The following is a 17,003-nucleotide window of genomic DNA, read 5'->3' as shown; positions in this document are numbered from 1 at the left end:
GGTATACTAAACCGGTATAAAAGCGGCCGCGTAAATGTAGACTGTGATCTGTGTGTGCAAATAAAAAATTTAAAAAAATGCACGATGCATATGTCAACGAAACTTTTCAAGATTTCATTATTTCGTTCGTTTGGAAATAAGTGTCAACTGAGATAATCTTTCAATTAAACCAGAGTGCGCGGAATATTGTTCAGTGTAAATATATCGTCAGTTGCGTGATTATTAGGGTGGTCCTTAATGTGGGTGTTGACGAATTTCGATAAGTGCGCCCCCCAGATACGTTCGAAATGAATAAAAAATAATGTGTGTGAAACCCCAGCGCTGTAGTCCAATAAGAAGACGTGCCTGTAAGCTCGTTTTGTTTCCCATTTGAATAACATGGGATTTTCCGACTAATTCAGTCATTATTTTTCCGATGTGCTCCTAAGCATTGAAAAAAAATATTATTCATATAAATCCATTCTGAATTTGCATGTCTACGCGTAAATTCTTTCCCATGGCGTTATTACAACCCTTATGCCCCCCCATCCCCCTCATATTATACTCGACGCAAAATTAATCAACTTTTTGGCCGCTCGGTGCTTAACAGTATTTCACCCATTAAAAAGCAGTTTTGTTTGCGTTATATGTTTAAAAAAATGATAATTGTACATGTAGGAAAAAATATTTATTCGAGTAACCGTAGCAATGAGTAATCTCTTCGGTTTCGTCGCTCGTGTTTAACTCAAGCAACATTTTTCGTTTCACGCACAGTGATATTTCTTAATCAAAAAACGACGTCGTTGCAGTTTATTATAAATTTGATACTTGATATTCCATATCCGAAGTTTGATTTGAGTTGAATTCAAATTATGTTCATTCAGTTTGAATTGTGTTTAATCGAAAATTCTACTCATTCAGAGTATAAATATTGATGAGAAATATTTTCAATATCATAAAAATGTTCATTTTTTAATTCATTGAATTTAAATGAATCCTTAGTCTCCCGGGCTTCAGTGTCAAATTTTCTTATCGCTAGGCGGCAACGAACCGTAATTCAATAGAATTCATCGTAATTCCCGGAAACAGAATATGCGAGTCGGTCGGCCCGAGGATAGCACAGGACGCGCGGAAGCGCCTCTGTTTACAACGAGACGCCGCTTGGCAGAGCACGACGTTTTCTGTCCCGAGCGTGTGTGCGCGAGTCTATGTAAAATTATCATCATTTCGTAGTAGGTTAATTCACAGTTGGTCATTGTACTTTCAATAGTTTCGTTTTGCTATTTTATTCGTGAGTTTGTACATTATTGTGAAATGTACAATGTCTTCGTCACGTACGACACGGTTGAACATTTTTTTAATTGGTGATATTGACACTCAAATTTATGGAAACAAGTTACCGTCTCGAAAACAAGTTTTAAAAGTACTTTTTTTCAACATTCGCGAATTGAAATTAACGCTGCTAGAAAGTGCGACGTTGGTGATAAAAGAAGTAATTGTATTTTGGGAAAAAGCCCGTTTACCGACACAACAATCGCATCGCGCTGTACAAAAATTGATAAATTTATATGAGAAGTGGCGAAAATTGCAAAAAAATGCCGAGAAATTCTTTAACAAAGAAAAAGAGGAAGCTTTCTCCCTCGGACTTAACAACCTATTCGACATCGCCCACGGAAATGTTATGGACATGGTTGATGAGAAGGGAAGAGAATTTTTACTAAACCAAAGGAAGGACGGACGAGTTGGTTATATCGGAGACATCGAAACAATGTACGAGAATGATGAAGAACTCCAGCGACATAAAGAAGAGATTATTCTTCAAAGACTGCGAAAAAGCGAAATGGAGAAAAACTTAGCCAGTAAGTTTTTATTTTTATTGAAATTATTTTTATTTACTGTTGGACGAAACATTTTGTTCCTACGTAATATTTTTTATTTAGATTTGATACGACTCAAAATGATTATAATTTGTTGTAGGAGAATTCGTAGAATTGGCATCAAGTAATGAAGCCTCTCTGAACACACTGAGTCAAAGAAGCGTTGGCACTTATTCTAACGTTTCTATAGAAGATGATATGGATTCGTCGGTTCTCTTAATCGATGAGTCCGAAGCCGGACCGTCGCAGCCCAAAAGGTCCCGTGGGAGCGTAAATATAATTAACGAAAAATTGGTCGCTGTATTAGATAAATGTAAATTGAGCGACAGAGATGCTGTCCATGTAATTGCTGCCGTTGCTCAATCTCTACAATACGATCTCAACTCGTTGGTTCTTAATAGAACGTCAATTCGACGCTACAGAGAAAAATTGCGTGCAGCGAAAGCCATCAATATTAAACGAGTATTTAAAGAAACGGAACTCGATGCAGTCGTCTTACACTGGGATGGAAAAATGCTGCCCAATATATTGAAACGTGAGGTAAATGACAGACTGCCTATCATCATAACGAATGGAAATGTCGAAAAACTTTTGGGAGTACCAGAGTTGGAGGACGGAACTGGGCTATCCCAAGCAAACGCCATATACGAAGTACTTGAAGATTGGGGTCTCTCACATACTGTCAAGGCACTATGCTGTGATACGACAGCCTCTAATCTCGGTCACACAAAAGGCGCGGCAGTCGTTTTGGAACAGATTTTGAAACGTGATATTTTATTCTTACCTTGTCGACACCATATATTCGAAATTATTCTAAGAAGTGTTTTCGAACAAAAAATGCCTGCATCGAGCGGTCCAAACGTCGCTATTTTTAAGAGGTTTCAAGAATCGTGGACTAAGATAGATAAAACCTCATGGAAAAGTGGAATCGAGGATGCGGATGTAAAAAAAATATTAATCGAGCATATCGAAAATATTGAATCATTCGTGGAAAAAACTTCGATCAATAGTCAGCCGAGAGAAGATTATAAGGAGCTACTGGAATTAACTCAAATATTTATCGGAATTACTCCGCCTCGTGGTGTTACATTCCGGTTCCCCGGAGCGTATCATCATGCTCGTTGGATGGCAAAGGCGATCTATTGCTTGAAAATATATTTGTTTCGCGAAAGTTTTAAGTTAACTTCAAAAGAACGAAAAGCAATTGCTGGGGTGTGTATTTTTATTGTTTTAATATACGTAAGAGCATGGTTTACAGCTCCATTTGCATCTCAGGCACCGAACCACGACTTGCAGCTATTGAAAAGACTTGATGATTACAAATCAATTGATCCTGATGTTTCTCGAGTTACAATCCAAAAACTCATGAAGCACTTATGGTATCTCAATCCGCAAACTGCAGCGATGTCTTTTTTTGATCGAGAAATATCACTGTGCGTGAAACGAAAAATGTTGCTCGAGTTGAACACGAGTGACGAAACCGAAGAGGATTACCCCAATCGCATAGAGATAAATCCCAAAAATATTAATCTCATACTCGACAAAGAGATGGATTACTTCATATCTTCACAATCGCTAAACTTTTTCACGAGATTCGAAATTAGTACAAATTTTTTGAAACTCGATCCGTCTTTTTGGCCTGAAGATGAGGATTTCAAAAAAGGTTTACATGTGGTCAAACTTTTAAAGGTTGTCAATGATACGGCTGAGAGAGCAGTTCATTTAATGGAAGAATATAACAATATTCTCACAAGGAACGAAGATCAGAAGCAGTATATTCTTCACATTGTCTCGGAATATCGCAAAAGCTTTCCCGATCCCAAAAAACAGACGGTGATAAAACTATTTTAATTTTTGTTATTTTTTCGCAAAAAGTGTTTGGGTTTGTTTTGAAATATGCTAATTGAAATAAATATTTTTTCCTACATGTACAATTATTATTTTTTGAAACATATGACGCAAACAAAACTGCTTTTTAATGGGTAAAATACTGTTAAGCATCGAGCGGCCAAAAAGTTGATTAATTTTGCGTCGAGTATAATATGAGGGGGATGGGGGGGCATAAGGGTTGTAATAACGCCATGGGAAAGAATTTACGCGTAAACATGCAAATTCAGAATGGATTTATATGAATAATATTTTTTTTCAATGCTCAGGAGCACATCGGAAAAATAATGACTGAATTAGTCGGAAAATCCTATGTTATTCAAATGGGAAACAAAACGAGCTTACAGGCACGTCTTCTTATTGAACTACAGCGCTGGGGTTTCACACACATTATTTTTTATTCATTTCGAACGTATCTGGGGGGCGCACTTATCGAAATTCGTCAACACCCCTATTAAGGACCACCCTAGTGATTATATATCATGTGTAATTATGTAGGTTATATATACGAGTTCCCTTTGATAGCTGTGTGGTAACGAACCGGCCGGGGTTTGGCGTTACGAAGTGCAGAACATATGTAACAAACGTTCGCATAGTTAGTGAATAATATAAATAAGGCAAATCAGTTTATCAAAAATAGGTCTGGAAGTTGTAAGGAAAAATGTTCGTCAACCTATAACGTCAAATTTTCTTTTTGCGATCTGAAATATTATGGTTGATAACTAATAAAACAAGAACACACGGAACTGTTAGTATATATAATGTGAGAAACTGAAATCGAATAAATGTTTTCTAATTTATTTTTTGTGTCATCATTATTTTTGAATATTCCCATATTTTGCTTCCTATTGAGTCTGGCTCAGCTCTTTCCGATCCTTGTTTTGACTCCATCGGTTTGCAGCGGATCGATACATATTATTAATTGGTTGCCTAAAATGTGTCCTTTAATTTTCTACCATTTCTTCATGCTGATTGTGATAACGTGATTCAAGAGGTTTCCAGCTATGATCATCAATCTCACATTTTGTACATCAGATTCTCAAAACAGTTTCTGGTCTTGATATAAGTGTAGTTATTCTTTTTGCACCTGGTCTGTCAAGTAACAAATTTTGAAACTTATTCCAAAAAGTCTTTGGATGCTTTGTTTGCTGATCATATGAAAAGTCGAATCTTTGGAATGCAGTAGGCAAACACAAATTTTGATAACAATACTTATGAAATGACATGTATGTTGAGTATTCCCACTTTGCAAACTACAAATGTGGAATTATTGGTGAAAAGATTCATTACGCTAAGTCTACAGTTGCCCAGTTTTGGATGCGATCAAATATAATGCCTGCTAACATCCATGGAAACATACAGAATTTCTGAATACAATATTCGCTATGTCATTTCAACGTAACATCATGACTTTTGCCAACTTTTCTCTATAATACAAATATAGAGAATTCTATATAATACAAATATAATAAAATAGATTTGGATTATTGAAATACAGCAAAAATCTGCGAATTATAAAATTGATATACTGTGCCACTCGTTTTATTTTTTAAAACTAACTGTAACATATATATGAAGTAAACACTCATCACAGAAGTCTTCAGTTGCTCATTTATGGATAAATTTTAAATTGCTGTCTGCAAAATTTATTGCGCAGATACATTGAATCGCAGCAGATACCTGCGAACTCTGAAATTTCTGTGCATAAATATGTGTGTTAAGTATCACCCCCTATCTTTGATTATGAGAATGAGTAATAGAACTTGGTTTAGTAAGTTTTAAAGTATTTCTTTTTAAATACTATTGAAGTTTGTATTACTGCGGTATGAAGCGAATACCTCCAAACTTTCATATTTTTGTGTCGCAGCATGTGTGCCAATCATTTTAATTTTTTACTCCAACCGTAACATGTAATCTCAAAAATTCATCACAAACGTCTTCAGCTTTTCTAAATTCCTAAATTTTCCGTTTTCTATTTTATTCTGAGTTTTTAAACTTTTAAATTCATTCCTGAATTCTCCTGAAATTGTTTTTCTCCAAAACCAATGCAGATACCTTAAACGTCTTTGAATTCCGTTGCTCTGTTGAATTAAGTACGCTCAGTTTTTTTTGCTTCTTTGAGTTCTGACATAATAAATGTTTCCGGGTGCCTTTTTTCAGCAACTATAGAACTGTAAATAATTGGATCTCAGCGGCCACTTGCAAACTTTGGAAATATATTTCATCGGGGACACGTTTTGAATGACACGAAAATGTCTAGATTCAGAATGCAAAAGCAACATCTAGAAAGGGCCAATTCTGTTGGATTTGTTGTGTCTTGAATTTGATCTATCTAAAAAAATTGAAAAGAAAAAAATTGACCGAAGTACTTGGCGAGTGTTTGTTCACATAATTTTTATTATAATGTATTGATCATTACCACAAACTCGCCAAGTACTTCGGTCAATTTTTTTCTTTTCAATTTTTTTACAGTCAAAAATGTTTTTTCAATTAAATTTTCTGTTTCATTTTTTTTCCTTCAATCAAATTGTTATTTTTCAATGAAATTTTTTTTTCGTTTGGAGTTTATTTTCGCATCGGAATTTTTTTTGTAATTTTTTCAACTTTTATTTTTATCGGATTTTTTTGTGTAGAACAACTATACTTTCAATTAATTTAAAAAATATTCATTCAAGGTTAATAAGTTTAATGTATTTGATTATTATTAAATATTTATATTTATTCATCGGTTTATTTCATTTAACAACTTTTTGTGGGGCTACTTTCGGAAATTTATTTAACAACTTATTGTGAGGCTACTTTCGGGGATGTATTTAACTATTTATGCTTTCCATAGGTTTCATTTATTTAACAACTTTTTGTGAGGTGAAGTTAACGATTGAGCACGTGTGAATGTTGATATATCTTCAGAGTAAAGACGTGTTATTCCGATTATACTTGGCCTCAAATTGATATCATAAATTTTGGTGCTGTATGCAATAAGCTAGATGGTCACTTCTTTTTATTTTCGTATATATTTGTTTCATAATGTTTCAAAGTATGTTCTTCCCCCATGGTTTTTTGATATTATTTTTTCTGGTTATGATTACATTTTTTTTATGAAATTTTTTTTTGATATTTTTTTTATGGAATTTTTTCTCATGGAAACAAGGGACCATCATTGTACTTGGCCCAACCTTTTTTCCCTAGGGGAATTTTTTGGTTTTATATCACATCTTTTTCTCAGGAGTTCCTCAATCTTGGCTTGATTTATTATGCAACTGTAAACCCTGAAAAAAAATGAGAAGGATAGAGCATCAGTTTTTGAAATGTTTTCAAGCAAGGTTCCCAGATGTTATAGGAACGTAATGCTTTTAAGTGGTGCATTTGAATGATTTTTCACAATTTTTGTGATATAATGCGAAACCAGGCGATCGTCGTCAATATACTTTTCCGATTTTTTTTCCCGAAAATAGATTTTTAAGGTTTCATTTGAAATCTTTCATATATGTTAGTTTTGAATGGTAGAAAATGATTTTCAATATGGTTCTCCAAAGTTTTGAAAATATTCCAATGATTTCCGTCCAGTTTCGTAAATTTCATAACGATTTTAAATATCTGAAAACATTTTGAAACCATTCTGCTAATTTATGGATGTTTTTGAATATTTTCACCCCCCCCCCCCCCCCCCCCCCAGCGGATTGTACGACCAGACATCGGTCGAAAAAAGTACAAAAACGACCGTAGTTGGTCGATTTTCGATTGTTTTCGACCAATTTCAGTCGTTTTTGTACTTTTTTTGACCGATGCCTGGTCGTAAAATCCGCTAGGGCCTTCTTTGCGATCCATATCGTTTGCAATAAGGTTCATTAATTTTGTTTCATGATTTATACTTTTTTCAAAATTCTATTGAAATGATTCACTAAGGTTTGCAATTTTTTTCTATCATATATATAAATCGTCAAAATTTTCAAAAAATGCGAAATTCGTTGGATTCCTACGACAAATTTTCCGATACTGCGAGGAAAAAAAGGAAAGATAGAAAAGTTCAGAGATAGTGAGTCAGTCAGAGTGAGTCAAGTCAGAGATAGAAAACATACAATGTATACAATCCAACAGAATTGGCCATTTTCAGATGCAGCTTTTACATTCTGAAGTTAGAGATTCTCATGTTATCCAAAACGTGCCTCCGATGAACAAAATTTTCAAAGTTTGCATGTGGCCGCTGAAGTCCATCCTAACATTTATTATGCCAGAACTAAAAAGAAACAAAAAAAACTGAGCGTACTCAAATCCCAACAGAATTCAAAAGAGTTCAAGGTATCTGTGCATTGCTTTTAGAGGAAAACAATTTCAGGACAATTTAGAAATGAGTTTAGAAATTTAGAAATTTTGAGTAGAATTTAGAAAAAACAAAATGTAGAAATTTGGAAAAGCTAAAGACTTTTGTGATGAATTATCCAGATTTCATGTTACGGTTGGAATAATAAATTTAAATGATTGGCAAACATGCTGCGACACAGAAATATCGAAGTTTAGAGGTACTTGCTGCATACCAATAATACAAACTTAATTACTATTAAAAAAAAAATCACTTTAAAACTTGCTGAACCAAGTTTCATTACATATTACCATATTCGAAGATAGGGGATGATACTTAGCGCACATGGTGATGCACAGAAATTTTAAAGTCCACAGGTATCCGATGCGCTTCACTGTATCTGTGTATTGAGTTTCGAAGACAGCAATTTCAAATCCATACATAAGCAGCTGATGAGTTTTATAATGAATTTTTCAGTTCATATATATGTTACAGTTACAGTAAAAAAGTACAATGATTGGCACACAGAAATTTTAAAGTTTACAGATTTTCGCTGTATTCCAGTGATCCAATTTTTATACTATTAGAGTGAAAGAGTCAAAAAATTTCTCAAACAAGTTGTCAAAGATCATTATGTTACATTGAAATGACATAGTGCACATTGCCTTCTGTGAAATTCAGAAATTCTGTATGTTCCCATGGTTGTTGGCAGGCACTATATTTGATCGCTTCCAAAACTGAGCAACTGTAGACTTATCGTAATGAATCTTTTCACTACTGATTCCATATTTGCAGTTTGCAAAGGAATACTCAACATCTATGTCATTTCATAAATTCTGTTGTCTAAATTCACCACATTTCAAAGATCAGCATATTTTCATGTCATCGGCAAAAAAAGCATCCATAGGCTTTCTGGAACTATATAGTTTCCAAATTTATCACGCAACAGAGCAAATGGAAAAAAGACAACTACACTTATACAAAGTTCAGAAATTTTTTTGAAAGTCTGATGTGCAAAAAGTCTATTTGAAGATCATGGTTAGAAGCCTTTCAAATCATGTGACTACAATGAGCTTGAAGAAGTATAGTAGAAAACCATAGGACATATACGGGGAAACGAATTATAATATATATGTGTCGATCTGTTACAAACCGATGGAGTGAAAACAAGGATCGGAGAGTGCAGAACCAAAATAAATATGAAGCAAAATATATGATAGGAATGTTCAAAAATAACGATGACACAAAAAATAGAATTAGAAAACATTTATTCAATCAAAGATTTTGACATCATACTAACAGTTTCCTGTGTGTTTTTCATTACCATCATCAGTATTATTATTATTAAATAGTGATTAATCACGTCATTAATAATACTGACTTGTTCCACTTTTCATTTATTATTCACACCTCGCACGCAACAACAGCACTCTGAGGATCATAACCTCAAACGTCAACATGACGTTTAGTATTGACTTCGGCTGGTGACTTTCGACCTCTCGAGCTCCTTAGCTTTCCACCCATCTTCCCTGCTCTTTTTATTTTGAATGTCATTGGCCCAGAAATTCTCTCATCCTTCATTGGTTGCAATAAAAATTCTCTCACCGGAAATTGGTGATCATGGGGGCCAAGAGGCCTATGTTTGTAGCGGTTGGAGTACGCGTATGCAGATACGAAAAATATGAATGTGTTAGTAAATTTTTGCATAATCTTAAGCCCGTGCAAAGTTTTTTCTCAGCAATTACGACACCGATTATGCTGATTTTGGGCTCATTCGACAGAGAACTTCTTAATTAGCTGAAAGTTCAACTTTCAAAGTCTTACATAACTCATGAGCTTCGTAATTAAAGAAAATCACATGCCAATTTTACCCCCACCACCGCGAATCGTTTTATTCAGAGAAAATATAGTCTCGGCGAGAGCCTTGGGCCAGCAGATGACAGGGCTGTCAATGTACTTGTCCCGAGACTCTACCGAGTCTCTTGATATAGAAATAAAATATAATAAAATATATCACTTCCAGCAATCACGGCTCATAAGTTGTACAATAATGATATTCATCGAAAAAAAGTTTTAAACACGAAGATTTTTTGCACCATGCACATTTTATAATCGCTATATTATTGCAACCAGGTATTTCACAGCGTGTTTGGGTCACCTAAAATACAAGAATTCAAAAAAGGGGTAGTTCACCCCCTTAAGACTGCTATTTTGCTAAAATACGAAAACACGTCAACTTTATTTTCATGTTTTTATTATGGGAATAGAACCCGTTTCATTCCTTCATATTCATTCCTTTTCATTGTGACGTGAGAAATGTAAAAATGTAAGGATGGTTAACCCCATGTTTTTTTTCGATGATATGGTGAACTTTTCATCACTTTAGATAAGAAACATTTTGGTTTTGGTTTTATCAAAATCAGTTAAGTGCTCATTGGTGAAACTGCAAAATCACCCCCTGACATGCTTTACTTTCAAGGGTGGTTTTACCCCTTTAAACGATTTTTCCGCCGATAAAAAACATTTGTGTCTCTTACTTTTGAATGCTCTTTTACATATAGCAGTTTCAAGAAAATCGGAGGGGGATACCAAAGTGATGTTCCTTGTACGTCTAAAACGATTTTAGCCCCAATTTAATACTTTTATTGCAAGTTAACAAATAGTTCATTTAAGAAGATTGCAAATTCGATGTTTAATTGGCTCGCAACCAATCATGATGTTTTTCGTCAAAGACTGTCTAGCTTGCGTATGCGCAGTAAGCCTCTCGGAGTACGAGAACTCTACATCTCAACAATCTGTGTTAATGCTGGGCACAAGTGTTTTTTTTTTGGAATCATTACGTTATAATCCTTAACGCTCCCGTAAACATTTACTTGAATAGTTGATTTTAACTTACGTGTCTGAATCAGATTATGATACAAATGAATATACGAATATGCTTTTTTTTCAGATATCGCGGAAGAGTGCAGGAAATGTTAAACTGTCGAAAGACGAAATAGCAGGGGATCCAGAGGGAGAAGACGAATTTGGCTATACTTCTTGTGAGTGCATTACGTGATTATATCGGAAATTATAAATAAAGACATCTTCCCTTGAAGTGAAACTCATATATGAACTTCAGAGTATACTACTTCGAAGATTTTTAATGAATTCATATGTGATGTAAACTGTCCGGAAACAAAATTAAACTTCTTTTCTTGAAAACCCATAATTGCATTTTACAAAAAATTACAATTCCCTTAGGGAAAAAAAGGTTGGGACAAGTACATTGATGGTCTCTTATTTCCTGATCATATCTCGAAAAATGATAAAAAAATCCATAAAAAAAATATTAAACCAACTGTACATCATTTTCACACAAAAGTTCAAAAACAATTTCACAAATCATGAAAAAACATTACATTAAAAAAAAAATACAAATATGTAATTATTTTTTAGTTCGTCAAAAATATCTAATAAAACGTAAGAAATAAAAAAAAAGAAAAATCAAAATGAAAAATTCTTAAAAGGCAATTGAAAAAAATTTCCATTTAAGTTACATCCAGCATTAAAACTTATGATGTCAATTTGAGACCGAGTATTTAATGACAATTCAGAATATTTATTCCTATAGGTACCATTAAGAACTTGAGAAAGATCTTATGAATCAAAAAAGTGACCATTCGAGTTACATGCAGCACTAAAATGTATGATATCAATCGAAAGACAAGTGTTTTATAACATTTTATAACAGTATTAACATTATGGAATTGTTATAAGAAGCGTTTAAATCCAAATAAATAACATCAAAGGTATAGTAATTGCTTACTCTATGGTAACATAGACTTGGAAGAAAATCGATTCTTCTCAGACTTTCAGGATCCTCTGGTATTGATCACAAAATTCGACGTCGATTGGATCGATACAAATTATGTTTAAATGTGTGTTGAAAGTATTTGTCCGGCCCATCACTTTCCGTTTAAATTTGAGACCGGTGTAATTTAATTTCTCTTTCTTTTACCCCGACACCTGCTGCGGCCGTGGTCCGATCGGCTGGCAGGGCTCTGAATTTAATTTTATAACTTTATTGGGCGCCAGTTAACGAAATGTTAACAAAAAGGTGAATGGTTACGGCTAGCGAGAGCAAGAGAAACGGGTTCAGTTGGTAGGACCCTTGAAAACGTGCCAAGCGAAGCGAAGGAATCATGCAAGCGATGAAAGTGAAATAAGGTGACTTACTTGGTTTGAACGTTTATGAAGACAATTTATTCGATTTATATTTCTTATAACGCCTTCTCGTTAAATTTGACAATCAGATTCCAGATGATGGCCGGATTCACTTGACAATTCTTCTCGTCGTAATGATTTTCTTATATTTTAGACCTATACGAGGTTACAATAGGTAGCAAGACGAACAAGGTGCCGATCGCTGCGGTGGTCAAGCGTAGACTGCCCCCCTTTGTCGCGAATTTTGACTCGTTAGACAATCTGGGGGGAGGGGTGAGGCCGAAGAGCCATCTCTCGCGATCTATCGGGAAAACCGTACGGTGTCGCCACATAGTCGGCGCTGGCCCAAATTTCGGTACTTACGTAAGGCGCGCAATTCAACGCTACCCCTTCTCGAGCGAAGGAGTCGAGGATAGATTTTCCTGTCTCAACCCCCACCACCAGACCTTGACATCGTAAGCGAGATCCTTTCATCATTTTGAATTGTCGGAACCTGCAACTTCCATTTCAAACACAATTCCTTCGCTTGGCGTATTTGTGTTGGCATATTAATTAATCGTATCTGAGAATATGAAAGTTTTATTCGGAACAATTATTCCATACGTTGTACATTAAGTGGGGAACAATGGTAGTTTTAATAATAAGTAATGGTAGAGGACAAGTGAAGGCAGGATTTTGTCAGAGGTTGTCAATTTTCGCGCTGGTATTTGGTGGGCACGATGACAGTGACTGCTTTGTTTCCACGGAGCTCCGGTCGTTCTTCCATAATTTTGTTGAGGGTTTGACGGGTCCTAGGACCAGTCAAAATCTGAAGTGCAACGCGGCGTTTCTCTTCTGACAATTGGGAGGCAGTTGGCAAATCTTTATTGGCCAGGGTAGTAGCGGCTACGAGTGCGTTTTCGCGGATCAGGATCTGTCGAATTGGATTCGGCGGATCCGATGGATCAGCAAAATTTGCCTTGGCACGACTTCGAAGTTCTTCCTCACCTTCATTGACAAGATATCGGTGGTCTTTCGGTATGAGTGAGGTGAGCCAGATGGCATAGTTGAGTCGTAACCAATCGGCGATGTCACCGTAACGTAAATTACAGTCGGGGCATTCCGGACAATATAAATCGATGTCTCGTCCGCATCCGACGCACCGTTGAAGGGCGTACTCGTGTTCAATCCCATGGGGGTAGATACAATCACCTGTGTCGAAGCCGTCGGCTCCACAGATGTGGCAAAAGCCTGGCCGGAAATGCAGCTGACAATCACGAAAGTGATGATCCTTGGAGCGACAGTTGACACATCCAGCGATGTGCTGCTTGCCAACAGTGCTAACGAATGTCTGGGTTCCCCGGCTAACCATTTTCGACTCTTTGCTTGCAACCAGCATTTCGGCCCGTCTCATCACGAGGTCTTTTAGCATCTGATGACTCAATATGCGACAGTCGGCGAAGTACAGCGGTTGTTGACTGCCTCCCGGGTTTGCCATGGCTGGGACGCCAAGTTCTTCCAACACTTCGTCAAAGGATGGCCAGTTGCCTCGTGGGAGAGGTCTTACCATAACGGACGGGGCGATGGTCGCTGCAGGGTCGTCTGTCAACTTCATGGGTTTTCCCTCTTTATTGACAACACGTTTCGGGTTTTCCCCGACGGGAAGGCGGTGACGTAAGACGTTCCCTGCATGAATTCCCGCGTTATTGATGCGGGTTGGCTTAGTCAACTTCAATTTCGGCGGTGGGAGGTTTCGAATTTCATTGATGATTGCGGTGATTTCCGCTCCCAAGTTTGCCGAGGTAGTTCCTACGGCTCTGGAGGTTGTGGCCTGTTCATGCTCCTTGACGGTCACGACGGAGTTCCCAGAATCGTTGGAGCTACTTGACTCTGTTGGTGACTCCGATCTCTCCGCAAGGACCCACTGGGACTTGAGTTCGATCCCTATGTTTTGGTCGGTTCCGTCCGATTGGTCATTGGATTGATCGTTGAACTCTTCAATATAGTTGTCGTCAAATTGGTCTTCTCCTTCGTCAGGTTGCCTCTCGTGTTGGCTTGGCGATGGCTGGGATCCAGAAGCTGATGCCATTGTCGGGTTACTGTATTAATCGGGTTTAATTAGATGACGCAAACTACGACGTGGAAATTTTAGATCAGTAACATAGTATTTGCCAACAATTTTACCATCCTTACTAGCTAATTCGACAACCAAGGAGCCTATTACCCTTTTAATTATCGCCGGTCCTAAATAACGGTGTGCTAATTTAGATGAATAGCCATCGGCTTTACTACTTAACTTCTTATTGGGATAATAAACTTCCATTCCTGGTTCTGCGCAAACTACCTGATCCTTCCCTGCATTTGCTTTGTCAAGTCGTTTTTTCGCGTGTTCATTTATTTGTTGTTCTGTTTTATGGCGAAGTTCGTCAAACCGTGATAATTTTTCTGTCCATTCTCTGACTGATTCATCCGTTATTTCCTCCGGGTTAACCTTGCATTGCTCGCGACGGTTTAATGTCGCTTCGTGAGCGTGGTTTAAATAGAAAGGAGAGACACGGCTACCGGCGTGTGGCACGGTGTTATATGCTAGTTGCAATTTGGACAGATCGTGATCCCATTCATTTTGTTTTTCTTTTATTGACGCTGCGGGGGATGAGCTAATGGTGTTGTGTGTTGTTTAACTCCGTTAGCGGACAAGAATGCTTTAACGTTTTTGTTAATATATTCTGTGCCATTGTCACTTACAATCGACTCTGGTTTTGTGCCCCAGCGATCAAAAACTGTATCCAGTACTTTGACTACTATCTTCCCAGTCTGATTTTTGACAGGGAATAACTCTACGTACTTGGTGTAGAGGTCTTGGATTACGAGATTGTAATTGTTTCCCTTTTTTGACCGGGGAAAGGGGCCAACAGTGTCGATTGACAATTGCGCCCATAGTTTTAAGAGCGACCGCGTTTTCTGTGGGCCTTTCAGTGGGTTCTGGTTGTATTTTCCTCGACAAATTTTCTTACATCTTGTGACATGCCGGGCCTGTAATATGTCTGACGAATTCGTTCGTAGGTATTATCCCTTCCGAGATGTCCGGCTTGAGGAGTTTCGTGATTCTCGCTCAATATTTCGAGTACTTTTTCTGGTTTGACGACTTCTTTCCAAGGGTGTTCGTCGTCGAAGAGGTACTTTCTATAGTTGGGTCGATGGTAATATAGTTTTTCATTTTCGATTTTCCATTCTTCAAACTTTTCAGGTGAAGTTTTGATGGCTTCTAATTTGGTATCGTACCAACTTTGATTTGTCAGTACCTGTAGAGACGCTCGTCCTGTTACAGGTTTTCCGATGACAGCCTTCCAAGTTTGACGATCTACTTCGGCATCGTGCATTCGCGACAACGCGTCAGGCGCTTCATTCGTTGTTCCACGTTTGTACTCGACTGTCATATTATGTTGGAGTAATTGAATGGCCCATCTCGCTAATCGGCCTGTAGGATCTTTTAATCCGTAGAGCCATTGCAGGGCTTGATGATCCGTGACAACGGTAAACGGCATCCTTTCGAGGTAGCAGCGTAGTTTGTCAACTGACCAAACCACAGCCAAACATTTCTTTTCGGTGGTGGTATAATAAAGTTCGGCGCCACGTAATGGCCGACTTAAAACCTCGAGCAGGCGTTCTTCTTTACTTTCCGGATCCTTTTGTACCAAAATTGCACCTAGTCCAGTGTCGCTTGCATCCGTGTACAACACGAAAGGTTGTCCTGGTATAGGTGTGTGAAGTCTCGGTGCATTCGCTAGAGCTCTTTTTGTATCGTCGAACGCTTGTTGTTCAACGTCAGTCCAGGCCCACGGTGTTTTTGGGCTGGTCAACTTGTCCAAAGGTCCTTGTACCCGTGCGATGTTTCGTAAGTGACGATGGTACCAATTGACAAGGCCGTTGAATTGACGAAGTTGAGTTCGATCTTTCGGTACTGGAAAGTCGAGGATAGGTTGTACTTTTTCGGGATTGGGTCTCATACCCGATTCGTCGATAATATATCCCAAAAACTTTACCTCCTTACAGGCGCAGCAGCTTTTCTCTCGATTAAGTGTCAATTTTGCTTCCCGTAGCACCTCAAAGAGCAATGACAATATCGTGAGGTGCTCGTCAAGCGTCTGACTGACCACGATTCAATCGTCCAGGTATGTAAAGACTTGGTCTCCGTATTTATTTGGCAGTTTTCTTTGAGAGATCTTTTCCTTTATTTGTCGTTTTAGTTTGTCCATCAGTTGTTGAAATGTGGAGGGGGCTCCTGTCAAATCATAGGGCATTCTTACCAACTCCAATAAACCTTTGCCCTCGACGACGAATGCGGTGTATTCCCGACTTTTTTCTTCCATCGGGATCTGGTGGAAGGCTTCGCTCATATCTAGGGTCGAGATAAATTTTGCCTTATGCAATTGTGACAATATCGACTTCATGTTGTGTAACGGGTATGCAGGCTTCGCTGTCTGTTGATTGACTGGGCGATAATCGATGCAGAGTCTCAGTTTGCCATTGGCTTTTGGGGCGACTACCGGCGAGCATGCCCAATTGCTGTTACTCCATGTAACATATCCCTTTTCCAAAAGTCGATCCACTTCTTGATCGATGAATTTTCGTACCGTCTCACTTCTTCGGTACGGTTTTTGACGGTGAGGTGTGTGGTCAATAAGCTCGATCTTTTGCTCTATTAAATCCGTTACTCCCGTTGTTTCTTTTTCCATTTTCCGGAATTCATCTTCAAGAAAGCCTTGAAGTCTGGA

At 37.6% G+C, this 17,003-nt stretch overlaps 1 protein-coding gene across 3 annotated transcripts in view; it reads left to right on the top strand.

Annotated features, from left to right (window-relative positions):
- inaD (inactivation no afterpotential D) overlaps positions 1-17,003 on the top strand; it is a 2,962,486-nt gene that overhangs the window by 1,340,872 nt on the left and 1,604,611 nt on the right. For all 3 annotated transcript variants that reach the window (XM_043429353.1, XM_043429354.1, XM_043429355.1), the window contains one exon: positions 10,994-11,084. In XM_043429353.1, the coding sequence (XP_043285288.1) occupies positions 10,994-11,084 (91 nt within the window). The remainder of the gene's footprint in view (positions 1-10,993; positions 11,085-17,003) is intronic.

The sequence above is a fragment of the Venturia canescens genome, chromosome 9 (genome assembly GCF_019457755.1).
Source record: "Venturia canescens isolate UGA chromosome 9, ASM1945775v1, whole genome shotgun sequence".
Taxonomy (NCBI): domain Eukaryota; kingdom Metazoa; phylum Arthropoda; class Insecta; order Hymenoptera; family Ichneumonidae; genus Venturia; species Venturia canescens.
Note: the sequence above shows the minus strand (reverse complement) of the source record. Positions and strands in the feature narration are given on the sequence as shown.